The 27,829-nt window shown below is 33.4% G+C and overlaps 2 protein-coding genes and 1 non-coding gene across 5 annotated transcripts in view; 1 reads left to right on the top strand and 2 right to left on the bottom strand.

Moving 5' to 3' along the window:
• LOC130892208 (hemicentin-2-like) overlaps window positions 1-5,549 on the top strand; it is a 250,325-nt gene extending 244,776 nt beyond the window's left edge. For 2 of the 3 annotated variants that reach the window (XM_057797442.1, XM_057797441.1), the window contains exon 6: window positions 8-5,549. In XM_057797442.1, the coding sequence (XP_057653425.1) occupies window positions 8-468 (461 nt within the window). In that variant the 3' untranslated portion in view covers window positions 469-5,549. The remainder of the gene's footprint in view (window positions 1-7) is intronic. The other variant, XR_009059008.1, reaches the window with a different exon arrangement.
• The window catches only part of LOC130892206 (uncharacterized), a 36,322-nt gene continuing 13,984 nt past the window's right edge, over window positions 5,492-27,829 (bottom strand). Inside the window, exons 3-12 of the mRNA XM_057797438.1 lie at window positions 24,305-24,475; window positions 19,482-19,638; window positions 19,280-19,363; window positions 16,626-16,759; window positions 12,151-12,287; window positions 11,113-11,267; window positions 10,469-10,547; window positions 9,998-10,160; window positions 8,814-8,982; window positions 5,492-7,529 (exon numbers count right to left, since the gene is read on the bottom strand). Of these exons, the coding sequence (XP_057653421.1) occupies window positions 7,327-7,529; window positions 8,814-8,982; window positions 9,998-10,160; window positions 10,469-10,547; window positions 11,113-11,267; window positions 12,151-12,287; window positions 16,626-16,759; window positions 19,280-19,363; window positions 19,482-19,638; window positions 24,305-24,475 (1,452 nt within the window). The 3' untranslated portion in view covers window positions 5,492-7,326. The remainder of the gene's footprint in view (window positions 7,530-8,813; window positions 8,983-9,997; window positions 10,161-10,468; window positions 10,548-11,112; window positions 11,268-12,150; window positions 12,288-16,625; window positions 16,760-19,279; window positions 19,364-19,481; window positions 19,639-24,304; window positions 24,476-27,829) is intronic.
• Window positions 12,321-12,393, bottom strand: Trnak-uuu (transfer RNA lysine (anticodon UUU)). Its single transcript has one exon. It is a non-coding gene; the product is annotated as a tRNA-Lys (tRNA).

Raw genomic sequence — 27,829 nt, 5'->3', positions numbered from 1 at the left:
TTTTTAGTTCCGAAGATAGAGATAGAAGGAGAATCTGATATCTATGTGAAACGAGGTAGTACGGTTCAGCTCAAATGTAAAATAACGTTGTCCTTAGAAGAACCCGCATACATATTTTGGTATCACGATGGTGAACGAGTGCTCAAGTACGACCAAAGCGCCATTGATATACGCACATCGCGAAAAGGTACAGATACAACAATTAGTACAATGACTATATTCCGCACCAGACCAGAAGATGCTGGCAATTACACGTGCAGTCCGTCCAATTTGGACTCTGCGAGTGCCTATTTGCACGTTATCAACGGTAAGTTTTTGTCGATCATCTGGGTAGGTACAGGATATATACAGATATTTAATACTCAAATAATTATTTTTTTATTGCAACATTTCTATTTAATAAAAAATATAGATAGCGACACTGTGCAATTTATAATTATCATTATATCATATCAGATCATATCATAGGTATATTTTATGAGACGATACTGTGCAGTAATTCATTTTAATACCTAATTAATGAGTTTTAAGCTGCTTGTTCATCGATATCCAAGGGCCATCGATACACGGAAACGAACAGAAAAATAATTCAGGAAGGAAGTTCTTCGTTCAAATATGGTAGCAGTTTGAGTAAGTAAATTAGATAAGTGCAAGTGGGCGAAGCAAAAAAATGTCTCTACGATAACAGAAGTGAGTAATTATCTCTCTGATACATATCTAGTTGATCAATAACATTTCTCGCAGTACAAAATTTTATGGTCTAAAAGAGATTTTATTATTCAATATACCCTTTTCGAAATTCAATGCAATTACTCTAGAGATGTTCTAAGGATTTCATTTCAAAAATTAGAATCTAGCTAACATACGCTTGAACGGATATACTTGAAGGTTACCTCTTAATTCGATAAATTGGTTTGTACCGTAAATCACTGATTTTGATTTTATGGTTTATATTTTGATGGTTATACTATCTTTCATGCTATAAACTTCTTTGTTTTTGATTTAGGATCATGGACGTGGACACAGGACTCACAAAAGATTTTTCATCTTTTCTAAAATACTCCAAATATTATTGAAAACGTCGTATGTTTTGGTTTCGTGTTAGCGACTTCAGTCATCACTACCTAATGAGCTGCTTAGAGCTTCTGCTACGAGGTGTGGCTATTAGATAACGAACTGGATGATATAAAAGATTTTGAGCGTTTATGTAGTGGGATTGTGGCAAAATTAAGCACTCTAGTTAGTGTACTAACTCTAAAGTATCTCCGATCTTTCGAATACTTATATGTCTATTGTCTGGGACTGAAATGATGGTCAAGTACAATATAAAAATATGTATAAAACTATAACAAAAAAATTCTTACATCAATTAGTTAAGAATTGCGGCGGTTTAAATTTTTTTGGTTCTTTTAAAAAACATCGAATTCATTTATTTCAAAAAGCAATATTCAAATTGACGCTTGTAAGAAATATCAAGGTTTTTGATTATAGTTGCAGGAAATCTTTCAGTTCCTTCAAGACACTTGCCACTTTTTCTTTTCACAGCTTCAACATACACAAATCTTGTTCTTTTTAATGCAAATGTGACCTTAGAAAAGAGGTAGAAGTCGCACGGTGCAAGATCCGATGGTCTAACACTGGTACGTTGTACATGGCTAGAAACCTCTTGGTAAACAGCGCGGAAAGAGCTGGCGCATCATCTTGATGAAGAAGCCATGACTTTTTCTATCACAATTCGGCTCGTCTTTTATCTTATTCTTTCACGTAGCTCAGTAAGAACTTGAGGATGATAATGTTAGTAAGCAATTTTATTTTCAGATGCTTCGAATTTTCGTTTTATTCACTCTTGCCGATGTTGGACTCTTCCAGTGCTTGGATTAGCGATTTGTTTCAGGATCATAGTAAATAGTTATTTACGTTATAAGTCCGGGAAGTGATAGATGTTTATATTAATTAAGTCTTCGAAAAGGTACAAAAGGGAAGAAATTGAAACATTTATGAGGGACGCCCCAGACAAAGACTATTTACTGGTGAAAGTTATCGCATTAATTGACATTTTTGGAGGTTGTTGAAGGGAAGATATTTATAATTTAGAAGTAGACGATGTAGAGAATACTGATTCTCAGTTAGTGGTTCGTATTAATCACACAAAAACACATGTTCGACGGGTTTTTACTGTGATCAACAGTAATGCGGTGCAATAAATGGATGTGTTCAGAAAATATAGATATTTTCGAAAACACCTTTTTATAAAAGCACTTTTGGTAGGCTACAGACAAGGAAAATGCATAGGGCAAAGAGCTGGGATACATAATGTTGATGGGGCACCAAAAAAATTGCTGAATTCCTCAATCTTGAGCATCCAGGAAAGCACACCAGACATTGCTTCAGAAAGACTGTTGGCCAACGCTAGGGCTGATATCAATGTTTTAAAACGGCATGGTAGATGAAAGAGTTCATCAATGACTGAAAAGTATGTGGAAGAATCCGTCGAGAGCAAAAAGAATGATACAAGGAGGTGATACTTTTGTACAAGTGTTAAACCAAAACCACACATCTTCCAGCATTATTGAAAATAAAGAAGTACACCCAGTAATTACTACAATAAATGTTTCTGGTAACAGTAGTTGCACCATTACTGTTAACATTCGAAAAATTAGAATAAAAGTTTAGTTATTGATGTTAATTAATTTTTTATTTCTAATTATTTGCAAGGATACGAAAAGTGCCATTTTCCGGACTGTAAACTGGACTTTACAGTACAGTATGAAAAAAATATATGCGTCACACGTTATTACCTTTTGTAATAAGTTTGAATCGTTTTCAATCGCTTTCAAAGTGTCAATACAAATATTTTTTGATCAGACACCTTTCGCATGTTTAAATTTTTATGTAAAAATTGCCGCGCACAATCTTTGTCAACAAGATTACCGAATTTTTCAATATTTTCATCCGTTTTTGACGTGTGAGAGCGATACGAATGTAAATCATTTCCCATAAACCACTCAAAAACACGTTGACGCGATAAATATTCATTGCCATATACTTGTTTTAATGAATTGTAAGTTTCAGTTCAATTTCATGTGAAATTTCATAACAATCCGTTGCTTTTGTCTATCATTTAACGGCAAAACAAAAAACAGTACCTATACAAACGAAGGAAACGGCTAAACTGGTTTATTTTCAAACACTATAAACATGGAATTCGAAAAAGTAGGCTTCAGGATAAACATCTGATAGCCACTAACCTATGACGCATGCGTATATTTTCTATAACAGCGCTATTCTCGTTATTTAATAGCCACACCTCGTGGACCTATCTTCGTTAACCAACGCAGAATCTTTTACCGTATTTTTGTTCTTTGCTGGCGTTTATGCATTGTAAATCATCTTTAACTACAATATCCAATTTCCTTTTGAACATGATAAGTTAGGTACGACGTTCCTAAATTTTGTCTACAAGTAAATTTTACAGAAAAAACTAAGAAAACTAGGAGTGAATAAATGTCAAACGGATCCGTTCCTCCTTGCTCGCTTTGCGCATGCTCTAGAACGTAACGTCAAAGTCATCAAAAGCTCCTGGTAGAAACTTGATTTCTTTCTCAACCATTAAATACTTTGCGTTAATATTTAGGTGTAAATATATTTTGTGTTGATAGGTAAATCATTGAAGTAAGTAAAATGTGTGATATTTACATATAAGTATCATATTACTTAACTAAAATATCATTTTTTATAACCTCAAAGTAGATTATGGAGAGTAATAATAAAGAAGAACTGAAATCTGAATTATTTATTATAGAAAGTAAGAATGAAGAGGAATTGAAGACTGGATTATTTAATTGTCCTGATTGTCATCGGACGTTCGTCATCAAGAGTAATTTAACTAGGCATTGCAATGAAGCGCATTCTAAAAAGGACATTGATTCACTTACAAATGTATCCCCACGTTTTCAGAAATGTTTTACTTGCTCTAGAAATTTAATTAGGTATTTTAACACTAAGCATAAAGGAAAAGCTGAGACATGTTTAGAGTAAGTTTAATCATGCAAATATTTATTTTTATCACAAATGGACAAGTTCTGCATATATCCAATAACTCGCTTATTTCAATTCATGCAAATTTTTGTATCTAATTTATTTTGGCTTACTTCAATTTTGTAACTAATTCTTTCTGATTTATAACTAATTTTACTTGGATTTTTGTAACTAAATTATTCTGATTTGTAAGTGATTTCTGTTAATTGTTATACGTACTTTACTATGAACATATTACAAATTTATTACAAATTCAATATCTAATTAATAAATACACATTTTCCAAATCTATTTTTTTTTGTTTAATGTTGACTTACATGAAAATATTTAGTATTCGATTATTTTTATATGTAAATTTTCATTTAAAGGCTATACTACTTGTATATGATAGTCTGGAAAAAAAGTTCCGTTAAGGAAAAGTTATTTGTTGTAACAATTTATACAATTTGAAATAAAAAATAGTTATATACTCAAATCTCTTTATTTAATATTTCACATTATAATCCCAAAACTAACAAATGAATGTAAATCCAATTTATTGTAAGGGAATGTTGTCAATGTGTTAGTAATATCAAAAGAGAACAATTTGAATTTATTCTAGAAAAAAATTGTGAATAGAACAAAAGTCCATCCAAATTTCATCGAAAAAATTTTCTCAACAATTATCAATTTTTAGTATCAACATTTTAATGAAGCAAAACTAATAACCAACTAATTCAAATCCAATTTTCTGAAGTTTCTTGTAATCGAAGGATGTTATTGGTAATTAATATCAAAATCAAACTAAATAATATGCAAAAAATAGATTAGAACAAAGCTCAATTTGAACTTGAACATTTTATTGACATGAAATTAATCCATCAATAATAATAATCTACCAATGGACAAATACTATTTCAAAAGTACCCGCCGAGACGCAGCGCATGCGCAAAGCGAACAAGGAGGAACGGACCTGGTTGACATTTATCGACTCGTTTTCTTCTAGTGTTTTCTCAGTCTACGTTTCTATAATTGCTATGAACTTCGTAGCTTTATATGGATTTGGGATTAATTTGTGTCAGTTATTGTTAGTCTATTGCATTTTATGATAAATCTTCAAATTAAGTCAAAATTTGACAGGTATAGTTTGTGATTATTTATTATTATTAATTGATGACGATGTGTTTACTAACCATATGAAATGATTGTTGGAACCACTACTAGTATTATCTATATTAATTGAAGTAACTTGTCCTGTTTTGTATGAAGCTATAAAAAAAAATAAATATTGATAACACCAGCTAAACTTAATTCCCGCAATTAATTCATTTCTTCTATCCAGGGAAATTGGATTTTTTTTAGAAGAAAGTCAATAAGGAAAACGTCCTCGATAAAGAATTTGGGATCGAAGAAGGAAGTTCACGAGGAGAAAAATAAAGAAAAGAAACAATTTTAGAGTGAATAAAAGAAAATAAAAATGTACTTTTATATATTTAATTCAGTAATATATACAATGTTTAAAAGTTTCGTATTTTATGTAAGCAGAAATAAATAGTTTATATAAAATACACTCGGCGAACATACAGGAGAAGTTAACTAAAAACAAATATTATTAATTATATGCCATTGAAAATTATATAAATATGTCGAATTCTCCGTGTATGTTCAAGTACGTATTTACGTATCAAGTAGATCAAAATTATGATTATTGAAATTCCAATAATTCAATTCAAGAAGTGATATTTAGAAAAACTGGTAACAAGAAAGTTTCCAAGGAGCTACGTTTGCTAGGAAAGCTGATAGGCAGGATTTAGTGAAACTAGCTTCCTTTTTCCTAGCTCCCGTTCGAGCGAGAGTCTACAACTTCAATTGTTATGTTATTAACCGTGAAAAACGTTTCTTCTGTGGACATTTTCATTTAAAACTGTGTGAGGTATATGAGAAAAGCGTATGAGCGTACAACATATGCACAAATTCCAAGACGGACGTACAGACGTCCATGGCAAATAAAGCTTTGGCCGGCCATCGTTTTCGGTCGAACTGATTGCGAAAGAGGAATGAGCAAAGCTGAAAGATCGAAGGGTGACGGTTAGGAACCTCAGCAAGATGATCCCTGATGATTTTGATTTGATTGTAGTACCATTCCAAATGCATCAACTCCGTTTTTCTACCAGCTTGTTACAAATCAAAGCTTTCACCTTTTACTACACGTATTATGTGTGTATGTATGTTTTAAGGTGCCATATTCGTTTCTTCAGGTCCTATGAAAAGTTTGTCTTCCCCTTCCTTAGCGAATCTGTTATTTCGTTTACCTTCACTCCAAAGAGCTCCAGAATTCATTGGAGGATAATTTTTTTTCTTGGATGGATGATTGTATGATATACTTTTGTTAAAAATATTTAACTTTATCTGTAAACTAATTTTCAATCCGGGGCGAACAAAAAATGGTTTCCAGCCTAAAGAAAGTGATGGAAAGTTCTTATTTATCGATAAATCAAAATATCGATATTTTTGTTCTGCTTGAATCGATATTGTTTGAAAATTTCGATATATTGTTTTCATTTGCCCATTCCTAAATATGACATCTCGGCATTTTCGCAAAATTCCTGGAGTTACAGTGACCCTTTAAATCAGTGTTTTACACTGTCACACTGTTAGCATGAACTAAATTTTTAACTTCTCTCGAGGTGAAGTGTTGAATGAATGCAACTACATTTTTTAGAGTCTTTTCTCTGTCTTTATTGCTGCATTTAAAAAGTTAGGTTAGGCTAGAAAAATAAGAAAATTTTGCACTTACATGACCAGTAGTTCGGTTCGACAACTTTTTTTAATTGTTTATAATATATTTAATATATACCGCTTAAGAAAAATCATAAGTCTGCTAAGCATGCGCGACATCACGGACATAACCTATGAATAAGAAAATTTTCAACCATGAATCTTTGTTAATCGATACTCTGTGGTTTTGTCTCAATATTTTGATCTACTTCTGAACCAAGTAAGTCTTGGAAGTTTCGGAAACGTTTTGGAGATAAATTATTCAAGTCATTATATGCCAAATAATAGCTTTGAATTTCGAAAACGAAGAAATTGAATAACAGCTTTGATAATTAGCTGTTAAACAAAACTTTTCTTTCCAAAATACTTGAGCCAAAACATTTCCAACTACATATAAGTATTTCCTCTAACTCATTTCTTGTTATTCTACTTAGTTTGAAATATATACAAATTTTGGAAAACCTAATTTGTTTTAGCATTCAAAACAATCAATAATTTAAATCTTAAATATTATTAGCGTCGTAAATAAATTCAATTTATGCTTCCCCTGTGATTCATGTATCCATTAAAATGATTTCCGGTTAATACTTTTTCTATGGCAACTTTTCTCATCCTAGTACAAGTAGCAAGAAGGGCTCCTCCAAGAAGACACATACCTCCACCTCCCAAAGCTAATAGGGCTGAAAACCAACCAGTCTTCAAACATATGTTGTTCGGGTCGCCTTTTTGGTTACCTGTGAATCATGAAATTCTTGTTAAACAAATGGATCTTACTAATAATAAAATGATAATGTGAAACCTAAAAGAAAGCGAAAAAAGGCAACTTAAAATATAATAGGAGAATCAATAAGGGAAAAAAATTAATTTAATCGGTATGGATTTTCGATAAAGTATATTTGAGATCTAGGAATTGATGATAGAATGATAAGTGTGAAGAGAAAGAAGTAGGAAATAGGTATAGAAAAAATCAGAAAGAAGGAAAATTTGAAAACTAAATAGTAATAAAATAAATATTAATAATAAAATTAAATAAAACTGAAAATAGAATATTAACAATGTGAATGGAGCGCGATCCTGTATCTAAAGTACGAGGTCCGGCTATTAAGTAACGTATCAATCTCAAATTTCTAGTTAAATTGAAAAAAGAAAACTCCGACAGTTTTAGTTTTACTGTAGTAACAAACCAATTCAGGTTTGTTTTTTCTGTCCCCTGTTTCAATACTGAATAATTCTTTTTAGGCACAATAGAAAGCAATGTTGTATTGCCTGTAAATCCATATAGGTTTAACCCCAGTTTTCTTTTTAGAAATGGGGAGAATTCAGAAATTATTTCCTTTTTATTTTTTTTATTTTTTCATAGTACCCACATACGTTAGTGATCGATTACCAAGGGCATAAACACACTCAATACCATTAACAATAAAATACGATATGCACGGCACGACGTCTCACAGCCACTTGGAGGTTACAAATAACAATTGGCGGGAAACTACTGGACAGCTACTGAGCAAGAGGAAGCTAACAAACCATCAGGGATGCCTAGCAACCAAATTAAGAGTCTACAAAGCCGCGATAAAACCAGTATTTATTTACACCGCTGAAACTATGAAATTAACAAATATGGACGGAAAACAACTAAGGGTATATCAGAGGAGAATAATTAGGAAAATTCATGGACCAGTGAGGGTTGGACATATTAAAAGAATGGAAAAACGATAGAGTGCAAGGAAAATTACAGAATGGAGACCGAACTAGAAAGGATTGACTGGTAAACGAAAAAATAGAAGGGAAGATCAAATTGTGAAAGATATGCAAGTACTCTGGAAGTACTGACTGAAACTGCAGGACAGAGAAAAATGGAAAACAATAGTCTAGGCTTCAAAAATATGTGATAAGCAAAAGAGATATGATTCTCAATAAAATTTATATGTGAATAAAAATGATTGAGAAATATTCACAACAATTAAAACTGAAGAATTTTTATTAAGAGGAAGATAAGAAAGCTAGAAAATACTTACTCGATGTTGTAATATTTTTTTCATCATCCAGTTCTCCCTCCTGGAGCACCCTTAAAGATTGAAATAGATTAACATTTTCTGATAAAGACACCGGAGATGGAGTAGAAGTATTGTTGTTGATGGATCTTTTTCGGACAGCTTTGAGGTTTCTCCAGTGGCAGGTTTGACTCTGGAAACAATAATTTCAATGAACAAATGCAGTTGATACATCTCTGAACTAGTGTATGTAGATATTAAGCTTTTTAAAACACACAAAGAATTCTTATCCACGAATACTTTTATTCTTAATTTATAAAAAGTTTTGAGTCTTTAACATCTCCTTTTCGAGATTTGGATAATGAATTCTGACGATAAACATAAATAAATTTCCAAATTTAATCATTCATATAAGTGAAATTAAATGGAAAAGAAAACAAATTACTACAAAGTACAGACGAAAACTGATTAGACTATTAGAGTTAGTTAGAGATAAGTGTGAATGAGTAATTGTGGCCCATTTAGTGGGGAATGTTTTTTCTATCGAGAAAATGACATGACGAGAGAAATCAGTGAAATCCAGATGAAATTAGTATCAAAGTGAAAGGCTTGTATAATAGAGAAATAAAATAATTTAATTTGCGTGTAGGTAAAATTTTTGAAAAAGAGGAGTATGAATCAATGGTACAAAATTAGAAAAATCCTTTTACCAAAATAAAATAACAACTTCAACAAATAAGAATGATACGAGAAGTATTATGTATCCGGAAAAAGGTAAGTCTAAAATTAATATTAACATTAATAGGATAGAAAACAGTACGATCAATAACAAAATTTATTTAAAGGCTTGTTTCCTAAGCGCGCGAAAAATTAGTGGAACAAATAATAAATATAGTAATTTTATAAAAATAAATATCAATAAATATTCTCATATTACTATTAGGAAATGAATTAAGAAACAAACATTCCGCTAGGAACGATAAAGCGCCATTATTTTGAATAAAAAAATTGCAGTATGTCCTCTGACTACGACCAAAGGTTCGAATCGTCTATATTCGAAGCTGAAACTGATTTAAAAAGTTGGGAATTATACGAATATTATCCAGAAGAAACTTGCATAAGGTCAATAATAATCGTATCAGTTTGAAGGAATATAAACGCTCTAATATTTTAATTAATAGTTCTATCGAGTGGAAAATTTCACTTACCGGGCACCTGCCGTGGCACATTCTAACGTCACATTCGATGTATAAAGCAGGGGAACCAGTAAATCTGAAAGTTTTCATGTAAGCGTAAACTTGGGTTTCATAAACTCCGGAATCGGACCACGAACCTCGGAATCTTGATATCAATTTCTCGTCCACGGGGCACCTGTAAAACAAAAAATATTCAATATGCATTAGTTTAATCTTTTACGTTTTTTTTGTAACCACGCCCAACTTTTATCGGTAACATTATTAATTAAATTAAAGGTTATTGCCACATAAGCCACTTTATACAAAAAATACTTTATTTGGACAGCAAAACGACACTATTAATAATTACAGTGTACAATAGTTATTTTTGATCGATCTTATGTAACAGAAGTTTAGTTGTGCTTGGCTGTTATTGATTCTTTCTTCACCATTCTCGCGTTTATTCAGAATGATTCACACTATTATGTAGTTAGAAAAACGTACCCGTATTCATCTATAAGTTGGATTTTCTTCGTAGCTCCATTATGTGCGAAACAATCATTAACTACGATATCGAATCCATCTGCAAAAAATGAAAGAAAAAAGTAACAAAATTGTTAAAAAGAAAAGACAAGATGAAAGTGAAGTATAATAGGAAGAAAGACACAAATCAAGTAGTGTAGCGAAAACAGAGAGAAAACAGAGAAAACGGCAAAGAAGGAAAATAAAAACGAAAAAGAAATAATACAGAAGGAGAGAAATAAGCAGAAATAGAGAAACGGAGGAAGAAGAGAATAGAGACAAAATGTTAACTAGAAGAGATGAAAGAGAAGTAGTGAAATTAATAAGGAAAGATTGCCAAAAAGAAAAATGAAAAAGAGGTAAAACGAATAGGCAATGAGAAAGTCACAAAAAATGCGGTATAAGACAATTTAAAAGACAAAAAGAAAGAGGAGAGTAGAATACTGTAAAAGGGAAATATAATGAGTAAGTAAGATATAATATGAGAAAAAAGAAAATTTGCAGAAGTAGCTAAAAAAAGAAATGAACCAAAAAAATTGGGAGTTTTGAAGGACGAAAAGAATGACTTAGGAAACAGTTATCAAAAGCTAAATTTTGGTAGTATCATTGTACAATTCGCAACTTACCATATTTGCTTCTCATGTAGATCATTAGAGTGAGTGGATCTCCTACTCGTACAGGTCCAGATACTCTGTTACCGGTAGTACCGTATCCGTATCGTATTTCCATGTAACATTCTGGTGGAGTTAATGTGAATACAACTGGATTTCCTGTGGCCACTCTAAAATAGTTTAACATGAAAAAACGTGATAATTGGTCTTATTATCATTAGATTAGATTCACGGAAAATGACACAAGATTGTGCATGAAATAGGTAGAAAAGGGAGCGCCACTATTAGAAAGATGTTTATGAACGTATAACAAGTCTATTATAGCTAGGAAAGACTTTACAAGTGCGTTTTTACTAGGTTTTGCTAGTAAAAAAAGATCTTCTCTTGGAATTGTCCTCATCAACGCGGCCGTAAGTTTCTTATCCACAGCTCAAGATCTTCCACTGTTCGTCTAAGAAAAATACTTTCGATTTCTTGTTGAACAACAATTTGTGACACACCGGGGGTGTACGTTTCATTCCAAAAGTCAAAGACTAAAGAAATCAAGGTTAATAATTGTTTACTAAAATTTGACTTGTAATTTTCTGTCCACTCCTAGCTTGTGCTGATTTTATAGCTATTCCAGAATATTTGATATCCGTATCATCATAAAAGGAAACACCAAGTCACAGGGTAGAGGAATAAAATAAATAAACTACCAATTAGTATTTTCACAATATGATGAACTTGAATCAATTGTTTGTTTTTGATAGTATTTCAAAACTGATTCCAAACTAGTTTACAGGAAATGTGAATTTCAACATATTTTGTTTGAAGAATATCTCTCCAATTTATTGAGATAATTTCAAAGAAAACGAGTTTTGAATTTGTGTCGTTCATATAAAAAAATCTTTCTACTAAAAGTATTTAAAAATGTTCTAATTTTTCATTTTCCCAATAAAATAAATATCTAATGAGTTTTCATCAGACAAAAAATAAAAAACCAATCAAAATCAAATCTCCAATGAATTATTGAAATGGAAAGTGGAAAAAATAAAAATTAAATAAACTTACTCTACGTCCAAAAAAGGAAAAGTGACTGTTTTCCAAAAATCGTAACCATATTCACACGTAACTTTAAAGTGTTCATCGTATTCCTCCTCTATTAAAGGATTATATTGTACTGTAATTGTATTCCACATAAAATTCTTCTAAAACAAATATTTAAAATAAAAAAAAAAATACGCCCGAGCAGGGACTTGAACCCTGGACCCTTGGATTAAAAGTCCAATGCTCTACCGACTGAGCTACCCGGGCACATGAATACTTTTAGTAAAAACTACTACAATATGAGAAAACTTTTAAAATTGAAATTATTTTAAAAAACATTTATTTGAATATGACCCCTAAATGAAATTTACGTTCTTACTTATGTAATAAAGATTAACAAATGATGTTAAATAGTTTATTAGTAAGATATTTGACAAAAATCAAGAAATACCATGATGAAATCAATTTTTAAAAATTGAACATCGAAACGAAGTTAATTTTATTATTAATGGTATAAATACAGAGTGAATTTTATATATGAAACGCCTCAATTATTTCGGAAACGATTTTTATATATTTTTGTGCGCAAGGGTCTTGTGGTGGTATTTACATTGTTGTCAGATTATTCCTTTTCCCGGAAAAATAATGAACTTAGTTACTTCAAATAGATCACCTTATATATGACCGCTGCAATAAGAAATTTGACGTATCAATAAATTATTATTGTTTATTGAAAGTCACAATAAATAGAACGAATTTATATTTCAGTGATATTAAGATATGGTGATAGCTGTAGAAGTCAACCAGAAACGTGTTATATCTTTAATAATTTATATCTTAAACGAAATCATATAAAAAGATCTATTGCCAGTAAATTAGTAGAAAAATTTAACGAAACTGGTTCAGTAAATGATTCATCCAAATTAGCGCGCGAAAAAACTGCATCAACTGAAAGCAAATGCCACAAACATTTAAAGATTTGTCTTTAGTTGTTGTAGTTTTTCTGCGTCATGATTTGGATGAATATTTTACTGAACCAGTTTCGTTGAATTTTTCAATAATTTAGTGGACCTTGTTACGAGATTTGTATTAGCACATAAATTATTCAAAATAAACTAGTTCATTCAATCGTAGCCATCTAAATGTACAATATTTATTATAACTACTATAACAACTCACTATGTATATACCTTTAAAAGCAATAAATAATGAGAAACCAAACTACAATAACTTCCTAAAATATGAATAGCAAATTCTAAGAATGTAACGAATACCTGCTGAAAGGGAAACAAAAGAAGTATAAAAAGCAAAAATATCTGTAATAACCAAAAGAAATGAAATTAGTCTAAAGTGAGAGAAAAAAGAAAATGCTATGTGATGAAACACTGGTTTGTTTATTTGACTTTAATGCAATGAAGCGACAGATGCCTCACACCACCAGATTCAGTGTGATGGTATTGTATGTGAAGATTTCAACTGTCATCATAGTTACTGGGGATCTTCACTTAATAATACACAAGGTAACAGATTAATAGACGCTATAGATGAAACATATTTTATTATCTTAAACGATGACACGTCAACAAAAATTAGGATAGGATTTTACTATGGGCCCAGTATAGACCCAGACTTGTGCCAAGTATGTACAGCTCTGGCCTGACTCTGGAATGATAACAATGTCCCTCGCTTGGTTTGCAACTCCGGGCAATGCATGGTTGTCCAGATAGACCCAAGTCTGGTTTGCAAGCCTGGGCCAGGCTTGTAGAAACTAAGGGATGATGATAATGTCCCTCGTTTAGTTTGCAACCCTGGATGCCCAGGTATAACCCATGATTGGACTGGTCCAAGGTTGCTGCTTGTAAAAGTTGATTTTTAATAAAATAAAAATATTAGTTAAATAATTAAACATATAAAAAAATAATATTATTTCTTTGTTATTCTATATTTATTGTCTTTTGCAATATTACAAATAAAAAATTATTCATAAAAAATTATTAAATTTAATGTCAAGGTAATTATTATGAATAAAATATTAAGACAAAGCTTTATATAGTAACTAAGACAAAAAAATTGTAAATTTTAATATATATTTTATCATTAATAGGAGGGCCAAGGTCGGGTTACCCACAGTTTAGTCATGATTGGTTTGCCTAGGCAGGGTTTCCCAGTGTTGGTCCAAGCTAAGCCCCGTCGTTCAAGTCTGGGGACTCTTATATGGAGGCCCAACGAACGACCTTCGCCAATAGACCTCACACTAGTTTCATAAAAATGGGTTACACATAATGGAACGTGTTAGATGATCCATTAGGGTCTGATCATTTTCCTATTCACATCTCGATATCCCAACAATATGCTCCATCACCTATATTACCATCAAGAGTCCTCTGCTGAATCAAAGAATACATAGTAAATGACATTCAAAGTAACGATATAAAGTCTTTCATAGAAATAATAAACAAAGCCGCATACAAATCTGTGAAATGTCGTACTGGCGGTTTAAAAAAAGTGTCAAAACCCCTGAAAATTATGGTGTTCAAATAATAAATAAGCGTATGTACAAAATCACTGCAACCTTACAGAACTATCTTTTACGGAAAAATATGCTAATCAAAAGCAAACTATTATTTAGACAAAAACAACAGAAATCTTGGAAAAATTTGTCAGCGGTTTAAACAAAAACACGCCGACTGCAAAAATTTGGCAGTTAAAAAAATATCAAACAAAAATTCAACTAAGAAAAAAGAGCCAATACCTGAAAGCTTCTTAAACCAAATGTTTGACAACATCTCCCCAAGTTTTGTTCCAAATATAATGAAAGAACCAACTAAGAGCCCAAGCAATCACCACATCGATAAATCTTTTGATATCTTAAAACTGAATATTGCAACCAAATCCACAAGATGTACAGCTCCCGGTAATGATAATGTACTAAACGGGTATAAATAAAAAATGGTCCAACTATAATGCACGATATTAATAGTGAGTCGCACCTTAACGTCGAGTTTTCTGCCCAACTTAATTTGACATTTCTTTGTTTCAGTGTTTGAAAAATTCAACCATGGAGAGGTGCACAATTGAGCAGCGCGTTAAGATTGTTGAAACCTTTTACGAAAATGGGAGTTCAGATCAAAATGCATTTCGTGCACTTCGTGATTTTTTTGGTCAGCATAATCGATCAAATGTATCCACAATCGGGAGAATTGTGCGCAAATTTTAACAAACCGGATCTGTAGGAAATGTGAAAACACCTGTCCATGCTCGCCCCGTTCGTTCTGCGTTCGCGATAGTGTGGCAGAAGAGCCGTCAACCTCGACTCGTCGTCGTTCCCAACAATTAAACATCTCATGAACATCACTGATGCGAATTGTGAATAAAGATTCGAATTTATACGCTTACAAGGTTCAATTGACTCAAGAGCTGAAGCCTGCCGCCGAATGGTTCGTTGAACAGACTGAAGTGAATGGTGACTTTACAAAGAAAATCATCTTCAGCGACGAGGCACACTTTCACCTTAGTGGATTCGTTAACAAGCAGAATTGCCGCATTTGGGCAAATGAGAATCCACGAGTGATTGTTGAAAAGTCGATGCATCCACAAAGAGTGACTGTTTGGTGCGGTTTATGTGCTGACGGCGTCACCCGGTCATACTTCTTAGAAAATGAGGTCGACCAAGCAGTTACCGTGAATGCTGTTCGCTATCGCAAGACGATAACGGACTTCTTGTGGCCAGAAACTGAGGATATGGACCTGGACGATATGTGGTTCCAACAGGATGCTGCCTCTTGCCACACAGCCAACTAAACAATGGCTCTTTTAATGATCGTATTATCTTACCTCGTGGCGATGTTAATTGTCCGCCACGATTATGTGATTTGACACCGTTGGACTTCTTTCTTTGGGGATATTTGAAAGAAAGAACATCGTGCATTTTGGTTGGCCCACCCATTACTTGGGTATCATACTGTTGTTTATATGGATCGAGCAGTTAAACAAATTTACAGCAAATAGATCGAAGCGATTCATCATTCCCGATACCATTTATTGACGTCTTCATTGTAAAATTCGTTTTTTCAGTTTAAAGTTATACGTTTATGTTTTGAGTGAGAATTATTCTTACTTACAGATGTTTCACAAAATATATCTGAATGATAATTTAAATCATGTCCTAGAATTAATGTTGACAATAATTTCGCTAAAAGGAGTTTTATGAAACAAAATCCGCTTTTGTAATAGTAACCAGAATATTTTGCAGAATATTTACTTTACGTTTTTCCTTAAGAGGCGAGTTTACATTTCATTTTGAAATATTTATTTATCAATATCGATTTATAGCACTTAATACATGGAACCTCTTCAAATTGATACTATTGATAAGACCTACGTATCAATTGAAAAACTAATTGCTGTGTGGTAATCTTGAAAATAATAACAGTGTTGTGCAAATTCAAGAGCAACTCTCTACATAATTTTATCCCATAATAAAATTTTATTGTACTTACTGTTGGTGATTTTTCAGTTTCGTCATTGTGGGTGTTTTTCCCCAAAGTTCCGCATCTGTTTAATTGGATAAAAAATTCGTAATAATCTCTGCCGGTACCATTGATATACATACAATCGGGATCGTAGGCATAACCTGCAAAATGAATATTGTTCTTCAATGTTCATTGTGTAATACAAAAAAAAGCTCCACTTAGCAATATAACCAGCTATGTTGGAATTTCTGCAACCGTTGGCGATATTTATACTGAATAGTGTAGTATGTGGTGAGTACTGTGTAGTGTGTAGTATGTAGCGTGTAGTGTATAGTGTGTAGTGTGTTATGTGTAGTGTGTAGTGTGTAGAGTGTGTAGAGTGTAGTGTGTAGTGTGTTATGTGTAGTGTGTAGTGTATAGAGTGTAGTGTATAGTGTGTAGTGTGTAGAGTGTAGTGTATAGTGTGTAGTGTGTTATGTGTAGTATGTAGTGTGTAGTGGTGTTTATTAATCTGTACCGTTCAATATGAGGATGGCGCTATCAAGTTCGTCGTCGTGTGACCATGTATATTGGTCAACTTATGCCTGTCTTCTAAGAAGATAGTCGCAGTATTGTTATACGAAAATTGAAAGTGTGTGAAGATGGAATCTTCATCTCTTATTGATATAATTTTCGTTATTTGGACGTTCATTACGATTCCATAATTATTTGGTTGTGTTAATTGTTAAGAGTGTTCAAATTGTTGTTGATTTTGCATCATGTGCAACTGGTTCTGATTTGGTGTATAATACCTATCTGTTTTTACATTTGGCTATCCAATTGTAATGGTGAGTGCGTCGTTTATGGCATCTGTACACTTGTTGTTGGATAAAACCGCATTAAATTTGGAGGGGGTGGTGTTTGCTTAATAGTATCAGGAAATTTTGAACGAATTTATCGTTCAGCTCTTTATGTTTAAAACAAGAATGCTAAGGTGTGGGGTTAGTAAAGGATGTGGTGTCTACCCTTCATTTTCCTTGTGAGGTATTTTTTATTTTTGTCAATTTTCAAAAATACATAATATATTTATAGACCTCGCAGTTGTTGGATAACTGATTTCTTTTGGTGTCCACCAGAAGCACCACTACAACAAAACGTTCAAACACAAGAAAAAACTAAAGGTGGATATAATAGGTGTACTTACAAGATGATAGCTATGAGGGTCTATATCTATCTTCAATAATATTTGTAGACGGACTTAGGCCAGACAACATTGAGATCATTCATCCCCCAATGCGTTGAAACTTCTAATCCCTATTACAGTATATGGACGAAGACAGCTCTTCAAACACTCACGTAAGTTTAATGTAAATCTTTATACACATGCAACTGCTGTGTAAGAAACATACTGAATTTTTCTTTTTTCTGTTACAGAAATTACAAATGTGCCTCAGCTCTCTACGTCCACATTCTCTCAAATTGTAAGACGGCTATGGAACTGGCACCACACCTGGGAGTGTATGAAATAGAAGACTAAGAACTCTGGCAGCTACAGTCATCCCACATGCAGAAGATTCTAAGAGGAGTGGGAGTATTTAGCTCCAAATACTGTGTTTTCCATTGTCATAGCAATAAAGGGGGCCACAATAGATTTTTGGTTGCAGAGTATAAAGGTTTGGCTATTAAATAACGACACTGGTAACGAAAAAGGGTTTTCCCTTTCCATACAGCTTTTCTATTGATCGAAGCAGTGCTGGAAATCTTCTTTGCGCCTTTAGGAGCTCTGCCGTTTTTTGCTTTACCGCTTCCATCGACTCAAATCGGGTCCCTTTCAAAGTAGATCTTTTTCAAACCTTTCAAGGAAATCTGAGCAGACCCGTTGACGCTTTTGGTCATTAGTCAGATTTTTTGGCACTAACTTCGCACAGACTGTTGTCATGTGTAATTCCTCGTGTTTAATTTTTTTTATCGTTTCTTTATCGTCGTTTACAGCCTCGGCAATCATCCGGTTAATTCGACGATCTGCACGCACAATTTGGCTGATTTTGGTCACTGTTTTCGGAGTTGAAACAGTCACAAGGCGACCTGGGCAGAGTCTTGTTATTTAATAGCCAGACCTCGTACTTATTTATATGTTTATTCTGTATTTTTTTCGAATGTAATAAAAAACTTTCGTTGGTCTCATTTTTTCTTTGTTTCGTTTTTAGAGTCCCTTTCTCCTCTTAATTGAAAAAGAAAGAATGCATCATATTTAACACCAACTTTCAGGATCGTTTTGGTTAGGTATTGCAACTCCATTAAATTGTTTTGAAAAATATGCCGCAAAAAACAGAAAGGAAACTGTCGTTTCCATGTACTTTTAGTACTGCTAATGAAACAAGAGATGACGTTGAAACGGGAACTCGAATTGGCTACCTAAACGATGTGGGTGATCTATGTCTAAAAAGCAGCTGGTAGAGCACGCTACCAGTTACTGCTTTAACAAAGACAACGACTACTGTTCTACCAATCAAGATAAAAGTAGCATAAGGTGTTGAATTTTTTTAATCAATATTGCTAGAGCAACGCATTTTCTCTTGGTTAGATCCTTGGTTTGTGAATTCTAATAAGTTCTATGTTGAAAAAATTACAAATTAGTGCAAATTAGTGAACTTATATTCATTTCCAACTTCAGAATCTTCAGTTACATTTATCGTGCTTACCGGCCGAATATACCAGTCCTGTGAAGGAACCATTAAGACCAATACGGATTTTCATGTAATCGTCCTGGCATTCAGCTTCTATATCTGAAAAAAAAACGTTTATCTTGAAATAGAAAAAACTATTGAATTTTATCTTGATTTGTATCAACTTGCATCTACAGTCTATTATGGATATTTGAAATTACAGTTGAACAATACTTACGTTGAACTCTGGTGTTATTAAAACGGAATCTTCTATATTCTCTATCCCACGTTTCATATGGATGCTGCCAATCTATGTCATCACCGTTAATATCGTCATTCCGCTTCCTTAAGGCCGGTACAGGGACGTAATCGTTTGTTTTGCCGATAAAGACAACCTAGAATTAAGAAGAAAAAACTAAATACATTGTTGTTCAATTATATACAAACTGTTCTGTAGCCCAATCGCTTTAAACATGGAAGGAAAACGCTTGAGAATATTTTCATAGAGACAGTCAGTTTCAAGAATATTAAGTGTAACTAGCGCCCTCTATGACAGTCAGACATAAAAACAATGCAATGCTGCCAGTAGTTGCGGCCAAATCGTGGAAATATGTGTATATTATATATTTTTCTTCAACGCTCTTTATCTTGAATACGTATGGCGTTCCCAAAAAATTTTACTGAGCAAACCCCAAATATCTTTCAATTTTCTATCTATCCTAAAAACAGGATAACTTTTTTTTGAAACACATTGCAATATTTCAATTATTTAAAGAGTTATGAGAGGATTTATGTGCATCATGCAACAAAAACTTTACGAATTCAAAATAGAAATAGCGAAAAAAACTTTATTAAAATTAACATTCTTCACGAACGGGTTTAGTTATGATATTTTAATTTCCTTATTTTGTAAATTATTTACATGCTTGCTTCTTAACTAAAACTAATCAGGCAATTTAAAACAGAATTGAAAAAGAATTTGCTCCAGTGGCGTAAAGAATAGGGGGATAAAAGTGACTATTAACCCCCACAGCGCGCCACTGGTTGATTTTTTCCAAAATTTGTTTATGTCAAAATATTATTTTATTAAGGAGCGTATTGGTCAAAAAATTTGAAAAAAAAATTTGAAAGCGTTCTTGATTTAAGGCAAATTTTTGATTTAAAATTTTGAACACCCTAAATCTCAGCAACTAGGCCCCGTAAGGGTTCGTTATCCTATATCAAAATGGATAATTTATTGAGATCTCTCTGTTGTAGAGCATTGTCGATCGAATATAGAAACACCCTGTATTAGGACTCCCACGTTATATTTTCCTAATAATGAATTTGTATGTTTTAATTGGATTTCCTAACATCCGAACAATGGAAAAGAGAACTATGGAATATATGGATGCATATCAGAAAATCCAATTGTCATGACTTTTCTACAATTTTCTCCTCTTGATTCGCCCACCGCCATCTGTCTGACAAGTGACAAACTTTACTCTTACTCCACTTTACAGTAAGAACTGAGTGGAATTTAAAATGTAGTTCGGACATTCTACCATAGGGGTCTCACCTGGAATTATTGTATTAAGACTCCCATGTAATATTTTTCTAATGCTAAATTTTTATGTTTTCAATCGGATTTCCTACAATCCGAACAATCGAAAAGAAAACTATGTAATTTCTGGATGCATATCAGTTTTCTAATATGAAGTACGGTTTCCCAGAAAATCCAATTTTTTTATTTGATTCCGTAGAACCTGTTATATCCGCAAACCTTTATACGACTCGCATAGATAAAATATCGATTTTTTTCAAAATGAAACCTCAATACTTTTAATTATTCTATGATTATACGATTTTATAGTCTTCTCCATGTAACTCGACAACCAGTTCTAAGATATAGTGTATAATTGGTTGCCACTTCTTAAGGGTGAGACTAAAAATTTATAATCAATTATATCTGCTATTTTTTTAAACAGCTATCTTATCAAATAAGTAATGAGAAAGTATTCAAAAAACAACACGATATCATGTATTTTTTTATGGAGATTCCGAAAATCTCATCAGTTTTTGAGTTCGAGCAATGGTTATCGAGAAAATCCAATTTTCATGACTTTTCTCTATTTGCTGAATGATATTTTTTTTTCGGAGAAACTGATAGATTGTGAGATCCTCATGCCAAAATATTTCCCCGTGCGAAATTCGAGCAAAATCGGAAGCAAAAGATTTTTTTGGTATTTTTGTAACGTTTAGCTTCATAAAAGATTATCAGTTTCTTAACAATCAGGTAATTAAAAACAAAATTAAAAAAAGAATTTGCTCCAGTGGCGTAAAAAGGGGATAAAAGTGACAACTAAGGGTTCGTATTCCTATATAAAAATGAATCTCTGTGGTAGAGCGTTGTCGGTCGAATATAGAAACACCCTGTATAATTTAACATCGCATTCTTTGTCAATACGCTACACCGGAATATAACGAAACGAGCACGTGTTGAAATTTTCCATTCTTTTAGAATAATTTACTTCGCATTTATTGTGTCCATCAAAATGATGATGGGTTATTACAGCAACAATATTGTGATAACAGTTATTCAAATATCATACTAAATACGTTCGTGAAGAATGTTAATTTTAATAAAGTTTTTTTCGCTTTTTATATTTTGAATTCATAAAGTGTTTGTTGTAGAATGCACATAAATACTCTCATAACTCTGGTAAAAACTCTTCAAATAATTGAAATATTGCAATGTACAGGGTGTTTCAAAAAAAGTGAATTAGAATAGATAGAAAACTGTAAAATATTTTGTTTGCTCAGTAAAAAATTATCGTAACGCCATCCGTATTCAAGATAAAGGGCGTTGAAGGAAAAAATATAATATACACATTTTTTCACGATTTTGTCGCAACTACTGGCAACATTTTATTGTTTTTTCTGACTCTCATAGAGGGCGCTAGTTACACAGTTCGTATCATGTAGTACTCTTGATAAAACTCGATACTGTGTACCGTTTTCGGCTTCTGCATCTCTACCAATTACATCGATTCGGAAATTGGTTAGTCAACCAATTACCTTAAAATCAATCTTCTTGAAACTAATTGTCTCTATAGACGCCAGAAAATGGAAATATGTGTTCCTTTCATGTTAAAAGCAATTTGTCACCCTATATCCAAGCAACTAGACTCCGTAAGGGTTCGTATATCAAAATGAATCATTTATTGAGATCTCTCTGTGGTAGAGCGTTGTCGGTCGAATATAGAAACATCCTGTATAAGGAAAACATCTATCATTTCATAATTAGATGATTACATCTTTTATCTTCGCGATTTTATTCAATACTACGGTATTTCTCAACGTACGGTAAGTATTTAGTCGGCGTAAGCCTTTTTTATACCATAATGACTTTCTCCACACTCGGGCATCTTGAAATAGATATACGAGGGCTATCTACGAGGGTAGTTCAAATATAAACCGGAATTTTGCTGAAATTTTGTACAGTTTCTCTAGATAGTCTTCGTTACACTCTACACACTTTTACTCATCTCTCCGGAAGATTTCGAATGCCTTTTTCGTAAAAATCTCTCGGCTTGTCATATAACGAGCACGAAGGATTGCGTTAAATGCCTCTTTCAATGGACAAAACAAATAATAGTCGCAAAGTGATAAATCAGGACTATAAGAAGGGTGTTCCAGTGTTTCTCAACCAAATTCACTCGACGTTTACATCGTAAGCCGAACTGAACGCGGTCTGGTGTTATCCTGAAGCAATATCGCACTACGAATTGAAATATAGCGTTATATTTATCTTTAGACAGGTCTCACCGTACTTTTTAGGAGGTTCCTATAATACTACTCGATCCCAGTTTATTGTTCATTGAAAAATTCTACTGCAATTACGTCTCTTAGGTCCCAAAACATTGTACATAGCACCTTAACCGCTGACAGTGTATTTTTCACTTTAACTGGCATCCACCTGGCTGAAATTTTGCTGTAACCAAGCCGCTCATGAATTATTTGAGTGAGTTTTTCTACAACCTTATCACCAGTAATCTGGGGCGCTAGGCATGTCCAAAGTTGCCATCACTTCTCGGAATTTTAGGAAAGCGAAACACCATGTATACAGTCAAGTCTTGGAGAAGCTTTTATATCTGAATTGCTTGAGTAGCTTTCTATAGATTTCCACAGAGTTTACATTATTTTTAACAAAAAATCGAATAATGATGAGTTGCGCAACATCCTTTTCATTCAGGCCTATAAATACATTAAAAAGCGAGATTACGTGGTCCCGTCTGTTTTCGACGCTTCGAAATAAACAAGTCTGACATCCAATCCAGTTACTAAATTTTTCGCGCGTTTATTCAAAAATTCCGGTATATTTGAACCACCTTTCGTCGCTTTCTGGACGAACACTATGTGTAAGAAATAACGAAAATATCAAAACACTGGCGCTGGCGTTAGTTGAGCAGCCAACGAATCTACGTCTACCGTTCGCGTCTCCTCCAAGCAATTCACGAGGATGAATTCGATCTCAGACTGGAATTTTGCGAGTGGTAACTCGGATGCAGTCTGGATGATCCGCAGTTCCAGCATTCGGATGAAGCAACCTTCAAGCTGAACGGTACGGCCAATCGGCACAAATATGTGCCAGCATCATCATGTCTTCATTGAAGAAGAATTAAATCAGCCTGGGGTGTGAGTGTGGGTAGTTATGCATACGGGAGGTCTTATGGGTCCATACTTTTATGACAGTCATGTTACGGGCCAAAGTTACTTTGAAATGCTCGAAGATTTACGATCTTTTGGTATAGATAGTGAATTTATAAATAAATTCATTAGAAAGAAATAGTTTTTATTCGGAATTTCCGTATTTGTTTGAAAGTGAAGTCAAAACTTCTAGATTAGCAGTTTTATTTTTGTTTAATTTGTTTCATTTTTCAATTACCGGGCAAGATATTTATTATCTAGTGTATCCCATAACATAGTTTCCTCAAAAACTGAACAAATTTCTTAGGTATTTAACCAAAATGTCCGAAAAAAACAAATTAACTCGAAAACATTGTATTATCAGACACTTACCGCTTCCGGAGAATTAGCTTCAAGCTTCAGAGCTTCTCTAGAATGATTGTTCGAATCTGGATTATCCGAATCTATATTAAAACCTTTACTACCAACACTGGTGCTGCGACTGCTGCTTACGCTGTACTCAACAGAAGCTGTCGTATCTTCAAATGACTGGCAGTAGCACATCTGAAATAAAAATATTTGAGTATACAGTGTGTTACAAAGAACTGATAATCAATAGTAAAACGATCTGGAGCATATTTTTTATATGATTACGATTGAAATTTCACTCTCAGAGAATTCTGGACATCTACTCTGATAGTTGGCTAATGCAGTGGTTTCCAAAGTGCGTGCCGCTTCATAAACTACCACCGGTTGTATAAAAATGACTTTTATTATATTTTTACATTGCCCTTCAAGACAATAACATGCATATAATAAAACTAACACAGAAACACTGCAGTTGTGGACAAGAAAAATACAGGATGGCGGTCAAGTTGTTTTCCACAATTTCATAAATTCGCAGCTTGTAATTAGTTTTTTATCTCTCAAGATTTGCTGATCCTTTTAAAGGAATATCTTTCCAAACTCACAAGGTGTCTAAGCAATGGAGAGATCCAAGAACCTTCCCATGCACTATATTTACCAGAATTCACTTAATTAGAAGAAGAGAATCTTGAATTGAACAAAATTCGCTTGTCTCGATTTGGTGGAGTTTTGGGTAGTCGATCAAAATGAATTTTTGGACGACGCCATCTGAAAGTTGTTCGTTCTGTATTCATTCATATACCGAAAGTTGCGTTTTTAGTGTTCCATGTATTGAAAGTGACAGCCACTTCAATGTTGACAGTTGACAGTTTCACTTCGATGATTTAGCATAACCTTAAATTTTTAATTTTCTGAAATTATTTGTTTTATCCGAAGTTTTGTCTTAATTAATGAATACACTGAATGATGATGAAAAAGAAAACATCAGCGATGAAGAGTTACTCGAATCAACGCAATCTGATCTCACCGAAGAAAATAATGCGGCCGTTCTTAATTCGTTGCCGGATAAATCTCGTGCAAGGTACGAAAAACAGTACGAGCTCTTTATGAAGTGGTGTCACCAGAAAAAATTATGAATAAAATGTTTATAATTCTCTATTATTTATTTTCTTTCCTCAGTGTAATTGAAAAAGTTTTGGATTTTACAAGTATACGTCGTCTAAAGAATGTTGTCTACGCCGCGGCTGAAATACTACTTTGTTGGACTCGTCTGCTGCTCGCCTCGCTTCGCTCGTCTTTAGACTCGTCCAACAAAATAGCACTTTCGGTCCTTGGCATACAAATAACTATTCTAACAAATGTGAAAAGCTTCGAGAAATTTAATTCTCTTTGCAACATTTAATTTATGTAAAATATCTGTAGCTGTAGATAGATAGATAATAAAAAGTAAATATCGTTCAAAGATCAACGTGAAGCAAGAAATGAGAATGGCAGTGTTAAGCCTGATCACTCGCTTTTATAAAAGTTTTTTTGCAAAGTTTTAGAGAAGGGATTTTTTTTTAAATATATTCAGGGGTGTCCCATGAATGTAAATCCAAGTGCGTGTCACGTTTTATCAAATATCTCGTGAACCGCGCATCGTACGACAAAAATAAAGAATAAGTGTTCACAAAAATTCAAGTGTAAACCGGTATCATCATAAAAGATTGTGTATGTAGCAAAAAAACAATAGTACACCACGCTACACCATAAGAAATCTAATTATTCTCATGCGAAGGTGCTTTTTGTTAATCCCAGTTTGGTGCTGCCATCGTGCAGGCACGACGTTGGCTGCTGACATAATAACTGCGACTCTTTCTACATCTGTTTAATCTCAATTGGGAGATCCGCGTATTTGGAGGACTGAATTGACTCTTCTATCAACCATCATGATGTCAGGTCTGGTATTTGTCACCTATCGTCTAGATCTATCGTAGTAGAGTCTAAACTTGTCATTTTTGAGCACCTTCTGCGGCTGGTACTTGTAATAAGGTATATAAATATTGAGAGGACTGAACTTGTTGGCCAGTTGCTGCACACTTGGTTATGTCGGATATTAGCTAACACACTACAAGCAGATATGTTGAATGGTCTCTGATGTTTGTTGGCACTGCATTTGTTTAGGTTAGGATCCTGGATGAAGTCTTCGGTCTCTGGAAAGAGATTTCCGCTAGTAAGCATCTGTTTGAAGTTTCTTTGTCAACATGTGGATGGTTGAGGTAGTGCCTTTCGTGACTTTGGTTCCAGCTTCTCTAATACTATCTGCAAGTAAGATTCTGACGATGCGAGGTTGAAAGGTGGATAATCCTTATCCGTCTTGGATATAATCCGATTATTATTCTTATATATAATGTACCCATATCATTCAACAATTAATTGTGAATTGGCTGTGGCATTGAACTTTATCGCACTAATCAATCACCTAGTATGTATGTTCAAAAGAAAGTTGTTCGTATTGCGAGTGAAGAAGCCCTGACAAAATACTAATCCTGAAAGTGCGCCATTTAGGAGCCCATGGGCTAATGGGTTAAAATTCATGATTTCTTATTAATTTTCTAATGTATCTAGTTAAACTCATAATTAATCAAGATTCTTAGTTTAAGTGTGAAGCTGCCTCAATTTTATATCGATTATGTTTCACACATATTCTATTGGTGATAAATCTGGGAATCTCGGTGATCAAAGTAGAAGATGAATTTGAGATTGGTGAAAGTACGTTCATATTATCCGTGATTGGAGCTAAATGTGATCAATAGTCCGTAGTACATTTGATCTAAGCTCAACTGAAATGATAGCAGAGAATCGTGAAGGAGAGGATTTTTTCATGTTATCGAAATACGTGATAACTATTAATGATTATGTGCAAGAAAAATCTTCAAACTTTGACGCGGTAGAAGATGAATTTGAGTCTACACATGTGCTCAACAAAAATATTGGTTAAAAATGTGGAATGAAATTGTTAATATTGAGTGTGTTAACTGTGGAACTTATCTAATCTTTCAAAACGTGTGAAAAATCGATTCCAAAGATATGGTATAATAGAGAAAATAGGACGAATTCATTGAATTGTTGTATTATGTTGTCCTCAATAAAGGACTTTTCGGAAACTATGATCTGATTTATCCGATTATGATCTGAATCTTCAGAAACTAGCCCGGATCACGTTCATTGTTGTACGGAAACTGATCGAGTTATTCGGGTCGTAGACATATGTTGTTTTATTTGTCTATGGTTTTTTAAACATTGAAAATTACTTATTTTCTTCAAAAGACTTAATACAATTAATTCCCATGAGCAGCGTAATTGCTAGGTTACTGAAGTTTGCGGTTTTTCATACTTTTCGACATTTCAGCAAAAAATTAGCTTATTAGAATTAAACTTTGGTGCTAAGTCCGTGTGAGTGGATAAATCGTTTATACAACCTGCCCAATTGTTATTGGGCAGGTATAAAACCATTGATCGTGCAGATGCAAAGTTCAAAAATCGAGTTTAGTGATTCCGTTACTCACATAA

This window comes from Diorhabda carinulata, chromosome 4, assembly GCF_026250575.1.
Source record: "Diorhabda carinulata isolate Delta chromosome 4, icDioCari1.1, whole genome shotgun sequence".
NCBI lineage: Eukaryota > Metazoa > Arthropoda > Insecta > Coleoptera > Chrysomelidae > Diorhabda > Diorhabda carinulata.
Note: the sequence above shows the minus strand (reverse complement) of the source record. Positions and strands in the feature narration are given on the sequence as shown.